Raw genomic sequence first — 13,023 nt, 5'->3', positions numbered from 1 at the left:
TCAGCTCTAGAAGTTGGATTTGGTTTTTTTGTTTGTTTTTTTAATCTCCCATTGCTTTACTCAACTCTTTGAATATATGGAATACAACTGTAAGAGCTTTTTTAATGTCCTCTGTTAATGCTAATTTTTGTGTCAGTTTCAGTTGATTGCCTATTCTCTTTAATATAAGTTGTGTTTTCCTGCCTCTTGAATGCTTGGTAATTTAATGGATGATGAACATTGTGAACTTTACCTTCTTGTGTGCTTGACAGATTTGTATTCTTGACCTCTACTCTGGGAAGAAATGAAGTTCCTTTGGATCAATTTGATCCTTTCAGGTCATACTTTTCTGATTTTTAGGCAGGTCTGAAGCAGTGCACAGTGTAGGATTCCCTGCTGCTGAGACAACAATCTTCTGAGTTCTCTACCCAGTGCTCCATGGATTAGAGGTTTTCTAGTCTGGCTGGTATGAACAGGCTCTATTCCCAGAATTGTGTGAGTTCCGGGCACTGTTACCTCTAATTATTTTATTATATTAAAAAAATAGTTTATTAAATTTTAGAGAGGAAGGGAGAAGAGAGAAACATCGACATGAAAGCTGCCTCTTGCACACCTCCAACTGGGGATTAAGCCTGCAACCAGGGCATGTGCCCTGACTGGAAATCGAATCAGCAACCTTTTGGTATACAGGACGATGCCCAACCAAATGAGCCATACCAGCCAGGGTACCTCTAATAATTTTAGATGGTTATTCCCCTGGCTTCAGATATTTTTATTCTATATGTCCTGATCAGTACTCTGCTAAACACTAGAGGATGACTCTGATTGCTGGGGTTTGCTTTCTGTGCTCTCCTCTCTGGTATTCTGTTCTATAAACTTTAGCTGCTTTGGTCTCCCAGACACTCAGCTCCATCTCTTCAAATTAGAAAGCCTGCAAGGATCCACTTCAGTTCCTCTTCCTATACTACATCTTGGAAAGTAAAGGCAGTAAGTTGCACAACTGCAGTGCTCACCTTGTTTATTTCCTATCACCCAGAGATCACTCTCTGTTGTCTGATATCCAGTGTCTTAAAAACCATTTTTCATGTATTTTGTTTGTCTTGTTTTATTTGGGGGGAGAAGGTGTAGGCAAAAACATAAATCTGGTCTCTGTTACATCTTGGTTGGAAGTTGAAATCCACCATAAATTTTCTTAAACAGTATACCCCTTTTATTCCCACACAGACACACAAATGCACACAAAGATTAGAAGGAAATACACAAAATTTTTTACCAGTGATTACATTACAAATAAATATACTTTTAAAAACCTTATCTGGCCCTGGCCGGTGTAACTTAGTGGTTAGAGTGTTGACTCATGTACGGAAGGGTTGCGGGTTTGGTTCCCAGTCAAGGACACGTACCTGGGTTGCAGGATCGATCCCCAGGCTCTGGTTGGGCATGTGCAGGAGGCAATCAGTTGATGTATCTCTCTCACATGAAAGCTGCCTCTTGCACACCTCCAGCTGGGGATTAAGCCTACAACTAGGGCTTGTTTCTCCCTCCCTCCCTCCCTCCCTCCCTCCCTCCCTCCCTCCCTCCCTCCCTCCCTCCCTCCCTCCCTCCCTCCCTCCTTCCCTTCCACTCTCTCTAAAAAGCAATGGGGAAAAAATCCTTGGGTGAGGATTAACTAACTAAATAAATAAAAATAAAAATAAATTAAAAACCTACCAACAATCTGTAGTTCCAAAATTTTCTACAGTAAACCTGGATTGGTTTGTAAAGAGAAAATATATTACCACTTTTTTGTATTTTTTTACTGCACCACCACTTTTTAAAGTGTTTTTTTTTTAAGAGCAGTTTTAGATTCACAGCAAAATTGAGAGGAATGTACAGAGATTTGCTATGAACCCCCTACCCCCACACATGTATAGCCTCTTCCATTAAAAATCCTCCACCAGAGTGGTACATTTCTTACAACTAATGAACTTATACTGACACATCACAATCACTCAAAGTTCATAGTTTATATTAGGGTTCACACCTGGTGTACATTCTATGGGTTTAGACAATTGTATAATGACATCTATCTATCATCATAGTATCATTCAAAGTATTTTCACTGCCCTAAAAGGCCTGTGTCTTTCGCACCACAAATTTTAAAGGGAATAAACCCACCCAGAGTTTCTCATTCCTCGTGTTAAAATAAATTATCCTAGAGCTTAATATCAGTCATGTCATTTGCCTACATTGTAAGTCCCCAATGGGGATGAATCACATCTTAGTATTTTAAAATAAATTCCTGTCCAATGCCCATTAACACTACATTATGAATATTTAATAAATAGAGATTATTAAAATATTTGATGCTCTATGATTTTTATAGTCAACATACTGTTTCATTTGTTCGGGGTGAGAAAGAATATAAAGAATGAAAATGCATTATTCCCAAACCTCAAAACTTCTGTAAGCTTTTTTCCACAGAATGTTGTGTAAATAGCCTACTAATTCTGTTGTCAGTGGTCTTCCTGTTTGCTGGCCTGAAAAAAACAAAAACAACCTCAAGATCTAGAAACAAGAATAAAAATCTATTACATTAAATAAAAGAACTAACTATATTCAGAACCTATAATATTTGAGTAATGGCTACAAACAATCACATTTAGACAGGTTTTCATCATCAATTTTAGGTTTACTAACAAAATTGATTATATAATACAATCAGAATTTGACAGATTCATAGTAATTCACCCATCAATCTGTGACAAGTTTTCCAGCTTAGTTTCTCTTTACTTAATGTATTTCTCATGTCCCAAATTTGATCATCATCTGGTGTCTTAATGTTATTGTGAATGAACAGGCAGCAGTGCTAAAAATCATTAAGAAGTGTTTATTATGTACTAACCAGATCACATCAAGTTCACAAGAAAGGCCAATTATACCTTAAAGCCTTTGTAAAATACTTTAAGACAATGTTTACACATAAACTTTATTTTGTAACTTGTGTCTGATCGTTTCTTGTCTAGACATTTACAGGGTTCAAATATATTAGCACACATTAAGGTAAAGTTTAAAACAATAATATAATCTTATACCCACTTCTCTTTCACCCCTTTGGCACTATCAATTACCGCAAAGTCTTCATTAGAACACTGAGAGTCTCTGACTCCCAAGCCTAGTCAGCAAATGTAGTTTGTGCTATGACTTAGTTAAAAATACCCACATGAAAGTAAAAAGCTACTTAATGTATCTACTTAAAATGTTATAATACTTTGAGAGTATAAGTGTATAATCAGATATCACAATAAAACTAAGATTTCCTAATTGTAATCTTAGGAAAATTATTCTGGATAACCAAGTTTTCTAGTTGGCTGACAGTTTACTTTTATTAAACATAAAACATTTTTTATTTTAAAAAGTCTAAATCATTTCATTACATTCTTAATTTTTCTAAAATTATGTTTTATGAATTATATTTTTCTAAACATATTTTCTAGTTTTCTAAAGCACATTTTAACCTTTGATTGACCATTCAAAGTCAACAACACTAACAAATACTGTATTTTATTGTACTATTAATATATCACAGTGATGCCTTTGGTAATTACTACAGAGTATAATATTGATTATTATATATTTTTTAATGTTTGAAACTGTTTTATAAAATTTGTAGAGATTTTTTTTCCTATTTTATGGTCAGGTTAGCCATATATTTCTCTGTAGACCCTTTCACTCTTTTTAACATGCTTCCATTAAAATGCTAAGGGTTGGCCCTGGCCGATGTGGCTCAGCTGGTTGGGCATCGTCCCTTGCACTGAAAGGTTGCCAGTTCAATTCCCGGTCAGGGCACATGCCCAGGTTGCGGGATCGATCTCTGATAAGGGTCATAAGGAAGCAGCCAATTGATGTTTCCCTCTCACATTGATGTTTCTCTCTCTCTCCCTCACACCTTCCTCTCTCCATAAAAATCAATAAAAAACATATTTTTTAAAATGCTAAGGGTTGCAAAAACCAGGTGACAAAGCTTATTAAAATTGGGCCTAAAAATAACTAGGTTCTTAATAAGGGTCTGGAGTGAGGGTGTCATCAGTAAAATATGGTTCATAGAATCTAGAGTTCAAAATGCTCTTAGAGATTACCTTATCAAAAGATTTCCTTTAAAAAATTATCAATAACTAGCCCTGGCCAGTGTGGCTCAGTTGGTTGGGCATCATCCTGTGTACTGAGAGGTTGCTGGTTTGATTCCTGGTCAGGCACATTCCTGTGTTGGAGGCTCAGTCCCCAGTAGGGGACGTGTAGGAGGCAGCTAATTGTTGTTATACTCTCACATCGATGTTTCTCTTTTCTCCCTTCTCCCTTTATAAATCAACAAAGTATTCTTTTAAAAAAATTATCACTAACTATGTTTTTATAAAAACATGATACATGCTTATAAAACTCAAGCAATCTGGTAAAATATAAAGAAAGCAACAAACCACCTAAAATGCCACCACTCAGAATAAATCCCAGTGTTTACATTTAGTAACTATATTTCTATATATGTGTAGAGTTGGAAGAAGAGATTGGGGTAAGAATTTTCTAAGAAAGGGATTATACTATCTGTGTTCTTCGGGATATAGGATTCTACAAAGAGGTGGTGGGTAGGGGAATGCTAAGATTTGACTCTACATCTCTGCTTTAATCAGAGCAACTCTAGTTTATTTTATTTAGGACAGGATTCATTTAAGATTGCATCACAAAAGGATGCCACTGCTAAAAAGAAGTTAACAACCAGGAATTACAGTTGACAACCTTCATTTCATAGTTGGGAAAAAACAAGATCCAAAGATGATACTGACTTTCCCAAAGTTACAAAGCTAATTTGAGATCAAACTGGAAACATGAAATTAGACTTCTAACATCACAATTTTCCACTGTACATGAGTTTTAAGCTCAGGCATTCGTCTGGTTTTCTTGATGTTTTGTTATTTTTTTCTTAGTTTCTCAATTTAGCTTGCCAAACAAGTGGAATCTGGATAGCTGAGGTGTTATAGTCAAAGGTTATTAGGGAGGAGGGGAAAAAGAAGTGAGGGGGAAAAAAATCTATTGACCTGAGTATTTTGCTACTGTTCTGACATCTACCTTAGAATTACATGCATATTAAATACCTTTCTAAAACATATGCAGAAATCCTACTGACCTATAATAATTTCTTCAATCTTCACCTTGGCAAGCAGTTCTTCCTTCCTTTGTAAAAGTATGTCAAAGTGGAGCAATAAAGCCTTTCCAATATTTTCTGATGACTTAAAATGTTCACAGATAATCTTCAGGAAATGAAACCCAGCAAATTCTCTGTTCAATGAAACAAAGTTGTAAGTGGTGTGAATAGAATAACTGGTTATTTAATCAATGGGACTAAAGATTATTTGAGTATGAGCAAAAGAATCAAGATAAAACTATATCTGAACTTAAATAATATCATTAAATGTCTAAATAAGCCTAATTGTCAAAATAAACCATTTAATTCAATTTCTGTTTAATTTATTAAGCCACAAATATTTTATTTTCATGAACACCTATAGTCAGATAGTCATCTCTCTCCTAAAATCTCATTTATGCTTTTTCTCATGATGCTAATTTAGAAAAATTGGATCATGAGATCCAGTGAAGATACATGAACTGACATTAGAAATTTACCAGTCACTTGTGATGACAACTTTTAGAATTTACTCACTTAGCAACTTTCAAATACACCATACAGCTGTGTAAATTATAGTCACCATGTTGTACAGTTCATCTCTAGTATTTATTTATCTAATAACTGGAAGTTTGTACCTTTTGACCACCTTCTCAAGTCATTATGCTATATGTCTTTAAACTTATACAGTGCTGGATATCATTTATATCTCAATAAAACTATAAGAAAAAAGAAATTTACCAGTTCCCTCTGCCAACAACCCCTTATTTTTTCCTTGTTTATTTTCCTTTTTAAAATTTTATTTTTTCCATCACCATTCATCCCTCTATGCCCTGTTCCACCTCTGCCAATCCCTCTCCACTCCCACAATCACCACATTGTTGTCCATGTCCACGAGTTCTCTCTTTTTTTCTTTTTTGCTTAATCCCTCCACCCAGCTCCCATCCCACCCCCCAGGGCTGTCTGCCTACTCTCTATCTATGAATCTGTCTCTATTTTGCTTGAATACCACTACATTTTGATTATTTAAAAATTCTAACAATTCACAGATTGGAAGACTTATTGTTAAGATGTCAATACTCCTAAAGCAATCTACAGATTTAATGGAATCCTTATGAAAATCCCAATAATATCTTTTACAGAAATGGAAAACTCCATCCTAAAATTCATATGGAATCTCAAGAGACTCTTGAAGAGCCAAACAGTTCTTAAACAGATGAACAAGGCTAGAGGATCAATACTTCCTGATTTCAAAATTTACTGCAAAGATACAGTAATCAAAACAGTACGGTGTTGGCATAAAGACAGACATATACACCAAAGAAATATAACAGAGAGTCCAGAAATAAATTCCTGTATATATAGTCAAATAATTTTCCACAAGGGTGCCAAGATCATTCAATGGAGGAAAGAACAGCCTTTTCAACAAATGATGCTGGTATACACATGTAAAAGAATAGAATTGGATCTTTACCATTCACCATATACAAAAATGGACTCAAAATGGATCAGAGACCTTAACAGAAGAGCTAAAATATAAAAACTTTTAGAAGAAAACATATGGGGAAATCTTCCTGACACTGGGTTTGGCAATGATTTCTTGGATATGACACCAAAATCACAAGTAACAAAAGTAAAAATAGAGAAGTTGAACTATATCAAACTTTAAAATTTGTGTGCATCAAAGGACATAATCAACAGAGTAAAAAGGCAACTTATGGATTAGGAGAAAATATTTGCAAATCATGTATCTGATAAGGGGCTAACACCCAGAATATATAAGGAATTCCTAAAATTTAACAAAAAAATAAATAATAAAAACATTGACAAAGAATCTAATTAGATGCTTCTCCAAAGAAGATATACAAATGGCAACAATCTCATGAAAAGATACTCAGTATCACCAATCATTAGGGAAATGGAAATTAAAACCACAATGAGTTACCACTTCACACCCAGTATGATGGCTATTGTAAAAGAAAACACACAAAAAAACTCCAAAACCCCCCAACAAGTGTTGTAAAGGATGTGGAAAAATTGGAAAACTTGTGCACTGTTGGTAGGAATGTATAATGGTGAAGCCACTATAGAAAACAGTATGGTAATTCCTTTAAAACATTATAAACAGAATTTCCATATGATTTGGTACTTCTACTTCTGAATATAAACCCAAAATAACTGAAACCAGTGTTTCAAAGAATCATTTGTACACTCATGTTTATAGCAGCATTATTCCCAATAGCCAAAAGGTGGAAGTAACCCAGGTCTCCTATGACAGATGAATGGATAAACAAAATGTAATATACACAAACGATGGAATATTATTCGGGGAAGAAATTCTGAGTGTCCCAATAATGAGAGCTGAGGGAGATTCAATGGGCATTGCTGCCTTTGAGGAGGAAGAGGAAGGGTACCATAAGCCAAGGAATGTAGGTGGCATCAAATGCTGGAAAATGGAAGCGATTCCAAGATGGCGGTGGTTTGAGTGAAAGCTAGGCTGACAATCTCCCAGGAACAAACTGGAATTACAGTTAAAATATAGAAAAACCATCCTGCACCCTCATAACCAAACACCTAAAGTGGAGACTATATAGAGACTGGTAGGAAGTGTGGAGGTGCCAGAGGACTGACTAGGCTCCCACAGGCAGCAGCTAAAGGTCTGGAGGGATATCTCAGCCGTGGGGGTTTCCCACTGAGAACTCTGGGGCCTAAATCCCAGGCTGGGCTTCCCAGACCAGGGCACCAGAACTGAAAAAGGTTCCCACAAAACATCTGGCTCTGAAAAGCAGTGGGGTTTCTGTCTGCCAAGAAGAGATGGCTAGAAATGCAGGGACCCTCTTAAAGAACAAACACACAAAGTTTCCTGTGTAGCCCTCATCTTGGGATTCAATGGAGGGAGGGCAGAGTGGACTAGAGCGGTGGGAGGAAAGTCCAGGGGTGCTGGTTTGGGGAAGCTCAGAAGGCAGCTATCTGGGTTTCTGTGCTAAGTCATTCCCCCATACAGAGAACATCTTTCTCAGGCAGACATTTAGCATCCAAGGAGCTTTTGTCTAGAGGAAAGCATTGCCCAACCCATTGAAAACCTCTCACCCTACTCTATGGGTTTCTACAGCCTGAGGACTTGGAAAAGCAGATCTTGGTGTTCATCTCGGTCCTTTCCAAATACACTCAGCCTCAGCAGAGAAACCACAAACTGTGAAGTGCTTAAGACTTCAAAATTGGAACTCAAGGCCAGTCACAAACAGCATCTGACACTGGCCTGCACCAGAGACCATCCAAAAGACTGGGAAACCTAGAAGATCTACCTAATACAAATCCAAACAGGCAGCCAAAATGGAGAGACAAAAAAATAAGCCCCAAGTGAAAGAACAAAAGAATTCTCCAGAATAAGAGCTAAATGAAGTGGAGATAAGCAATCTATCAGATATAGAGTTCAGACTACTAATTATGAGGATGCTCAATATCATGACAAGAGAAATGGAAACTACGAAGGAAATTAAGAATGGTATACTAGAGATAAAAAGTACATAGGAAGGAATAAACAGCAAATTATGGGGAGCTGAGGACTGGATCAGCAAATTAGAAGACTGAGTAGAAAAAACATCACTCAATCAGAGAATGAAAAAGAAAAAGAAAGAAAAAACAGGAGGACAGTTTAAGGGACCTGTGGGACAACATAAAATGAAATAATATTCACATCATAGGAGTGCCAGAAGATATAGAAAGTAAGCAAGGGTTAGAGAAGCTCTTTGAAGAAATAATGGCAGAAAGCTTCCACAACCTGATGAAAGAAAAAGTCACACAAGTTCAGGAGGAACAGAGATTCCCAAGCAAGAAGAACCCAAAGAGGTCCATCAACCAGAAACATTATAATTTAAAATTCCAGAAAAAGAGAGAATCTTAAAGGCAGCAGAAGAAAAGCAATCTATTACCTACAAGGGAGCTCCCATAAGGTTGTCAGATGATTTCTCATCGGAAACTCTACAGGCCTGAAGGGAATGGCATGAAGTATTCAATGTAATGAAAAGCACAGATCTGAAACCAAGACTACTCTATCCAGCAAGGTTATCATTCAAATTAGATGGTGAAATAAAGAGCTTCCCAGACTAAAAAAAAAAAAAAAAAAGGCTAAAGGGGTTTATCACCACCAAACCAGCATTGCAATAATTGCAATAAATGATAAAGGGACTGCTGTAATAAAAATTTGAAATAGAAAGAGAAACACAGGCATAAAGAAATAAAATGGCAATAGATAAGTACCTAAATATAATAACCTTAAATATAAATAGATTAAATCAAAACACAGGGTAGCTGAACGGATAAGAAAAAGACCCAAATATATGCTGTCTACAAGGGTCCCACCTCAGAATAAAAGACTCACACAACTGAAAGAAGAAAAAAAAAAAAGCTTCTGGAGGAATTTAAAGGAGATATCAACAGCAATATAGTCACAGTAGGGGCCTTTAACACCTCACTGACTACACAATAGATCTTCCAGACAAAAAAATCAACAAGGAAAGTGACTAAATGACACACTAGATCAGATGGATTTAATTGACATTAACAGAACATTTCACTCCAAAGCTGCAGAAATATGCATTCTCCTCAAGTGCACATAGGATATTGTCAAGGACAGACCACATGTTAGGACACAAAACAAGTCTCTACAAATTCAAGAAGACAGAATCATATCAAGGATCTTCTCAGACATTTACACCATGGAATACTATGTAGCTGTAAAAAAGGAGCCCTTACCCATTTAGACAGCATAGTGGAACTGGAGAGTATCTTGCTAAGCGAAATAAGCCAGTCAGAGAAAGACAAGTATCACATAGTCTAACTCATATGTGTAATCTAATGAACAAAATTAACCAATGAACAAAATATATCCAGAGACAAAGAAGCATGAAATAGACACAAATTTCAATGGAAGGTGTGGGTAGGGGGAGGTGGGGAGAAAAAACCTAAGAACTTATATGCGCATATGCATAACACAGGGACACAGACAATAGTGTGGTGAAGGCATGGAGGGGGTGAGCAGAGTGGAGGGGATCAATGGGGAGAAAAGAAGGGCATTTGTAATACTTTCAACAATAAAGATAAGTAAAAAGTAAAATAAAATAAAAATAAATGCTGGAAAAGGCAAGGAAACAGATTCTCCCCTAGAGTCTCCAGAAAGAAACTAGCCCTGCCAACCCCTATATTTTAGCCTCGTTAGATGTAATACTTCTGGAGTACAGAACTGAATAATAAATTTGTGTTGTTATAACCAAAAATTTTTTAATTAAAAATATAAAAGGGGGAAATTCTGACATATTACAACGCAGATGAACCTTGAGGTCATTAAGTGAAATACACCAGTCAGGAAAAGACAAATACTATATGTTTCCACTAATATGAGGTACCTAGAGCAGTAAAATTCATAGACACAAAATGTAGAATGGTGTATGCCAGGAGCTGGGGCGGGGGGAGGGTGGGATAGGGAGTTATTGTTAAATAGATACAGAGTTTCAGTTTTATAAGATAAAAGGAGTTCTAGAGATTGGCTGCAAAATATGAATGTACTTAACACCAGTAAACTGTACACTTACAAATCATTAAGATGGTAAATATAACAGTATGAATATTCTAGAATTTAAAACTTCAAAAATTTTTAAATAAAAAAATGCATGTAGCAAAGATAAATCTGACATTCCCTGTCCCAGTCCCTTTCTCAGAGGTTAACCACTTCTACATCTGGTAAGTATCCGTCTAATTACAGCAGTCCCCTTTAACATTTCTTGCAATGATGGTTTGCTGGTGGTAAACTGCTTTAGCCTTTTTTTTTCTTTTTTCTGGGAAGCTCTTTATTTCACCATCTATTTTGAATGATAGCCTTGCTGGATAGAGTAGTCTTGGTTTCAGATCCTTGCTTTTGATTACCTTGAACACTTCATGCCATTCCCTTCTGGCCTGTAGAGTTTCTGATGAGACATCAGCTGACAGCCCTATGGGAGCGCCTTTGCAGGTAACAGATTGCTTTTCTCTTGATGCCTTTAAGATTCTCTCTGTCTTAAATTTTTGGCTTTTTAATTATGATGTGTCTGGGTGTGGGCCTCTTTGGGTTCTTCTTGCTTAGGACTCTCTGTGCCTCCTGATCTTATGGGAAAATAACCAAAGCACCCTCCAGGATGTTGCAACAAGAAAGAGGATATAAACAAGTGGAAGAATATACTGTGTTCATGGATTGAAAGAATTAACATCATTAAAATGTTCATACTACCCAAAACAATTCAATGAAATCTCTATTAATATACCAATGGCATATTCCCAGATTTAAAACAAATACACCAAAAATTTATATGGAACCAGAAAAGACCACCAATAGCCTCAGCAATCTTGAGAAAGAACAAAGTTGGAGGGATCACACTACCAGGTATCAAGTTATACCACAAAGCGACTATAATAAAAATAGCCTGGTACTAAAGGGGATGGAAGATGGCAGCACTCTGACAAGAAGCACAGCACCCTTGCTTCCAGCCATGGACTGGATTTACAGCAAAAATAATGCATAGCCAGCTTGGAAAAACAAGGGAAATATACCTTGTCGGACATAATTTGAGTAAGGAGCACTGAAGAGACATCAAGTCTGGTAAGAGAGGGGGAGCTTAGAAAGTGGGAGTCATCCCTGAAGCCAGCACTCAGTTGCAAAGCCTAAGGTTAGAGGCTACAAAGCTGCCTCACCTTGGGCGTGTGGACTGGAATCCAAAATCTGTGATCTCAAACCTGGAACAGAAGAGAAGGGAAGGAGAGCCGAAGCACGTTGGGCAGAGGGAGCCAAGGGTATAGTGTGCCTGTGAAAAGGGTGCTGAGCCTTCCCAGTGAAACAGTGAGACTAATGGTGGCATCGCAAACAGGAGAGATTCATCCTGGGTGCTGACTGCAGAAAAGCCTGTCCTGCCGTGTCGCTTCCAAATAGAAAGGAGTCAGAGGACTGCACTCAGCAGTGACCTACAGCGAGCCTCTGCTTTCCTGTAAGGAATTCTGTAGAACCCCAGAAAGCATTTGAGCTCTGTTGTGTCATGAAGAGCCCTCCCACCAACAGAGAGAGGGACCCAAGCAGCCAGAACAGCGGATTAGGACTCCTGCCACCAGAGAGGGACCAGAGCTCCCAGCAGGGCGGATCAGGTCTCCAACTGCCAGAGCTGCTAGTGGAGTGCATTGGAGACTTTTAACCTGCTCTGAAGAGACAGAATAGCATGCATGGAACTGCCCCAGTTTTTCTGAGATCAGCTGAGCAGGAGACCTGCATGGGGCTAACTTTGTAACCCATCCTGCTTGGTTCCGAGGTACTGAGGCGCCGTGACCTCACATGGTGGGTTCTCTTCGTGGTTGCTGCTTTGTGTGTTTTTGATTGCTGAACAGGCATCCACATTCCTGGCTTGCACTGAGGAGACAGACCAACAAGGGCTGGGATTTGTGTCTGCATTGTGGAGCAGTTGAACTGAGCTGCTGTAAGATCTGCCAACCAGAACTGGGAAAGGAGGGGCGGAACATGCCTATGTCTCCTGCAGGCTAGGAGCACTCCCACAGCTGGAAAGGGGCTGGTTCAGCTCACTAGGTATCCTGGGCAGGGCACAGACCTGAGGGGGAAGGGAGAACAGCTTACAGGAGGATAGTACAAGAATAAGAATCTCAGGAACTATTGTTTGGGAACTGGAGGAAAAGCTTTACCCTTTGCAGTCGTTTGTCTACTCTCAGCCACCAAAGCTTTTTTACCGTTCTGGTGGTATGTCTGCTCTCAGCCACCACAGCAAGGAACCGTACGAATCTTAACTCTATTCATTCATGTATCAGTTCATAAATCTTGTTTATCCTTCATAATCTTGCATGTTATGTACACTGCTCTT

General features: G+C 37.9%; 1 protein-coding gene across 1 annotated transcript in view; it reads right to left on the bottom strand.

Moving 5' to 3' along the window:
• The window catches only part of TEX11 (testis expressed 11), a gene marked incomplete at both ends in the record, with an annotated part of 365,391 nt that overhangs the window by 132,960 nt on the left and 219,408 nt on the right, over nt 1-13,023 (bottom strand). The window contains 2 exons of the mRNA XM_081125501.1: nt 2,413-2,498; nt 5,138-5,289. Coding sequence (XP_080981627.1) covers nt 2,413-2,498; nt 5,138-5,289 — 238 coding nt within the window. The remainder of the gene's footprint in view (nt 1-2,412; nt 2,499-5,137; nt 5,290-13,023) is intronic.

The sequence above is a fragment of the Miniopterus schreibersii genome (assembly GCF_964146895.1).
Source record: "Miniopterus schreibersii genome assembly, chromosome: X".
Lineage (NCBI taxonomy): Eukaryota > Metazoa > Chordata > Mammalia > Chiroptera > Miniopteridae > Miniopterus > Miniopterus schreibersii.
The sequence above is the reverse complement of the archived record's forward strand: the minus strand, read 5'-3'. Positions and strand labels throughout refer to the sequence as shown.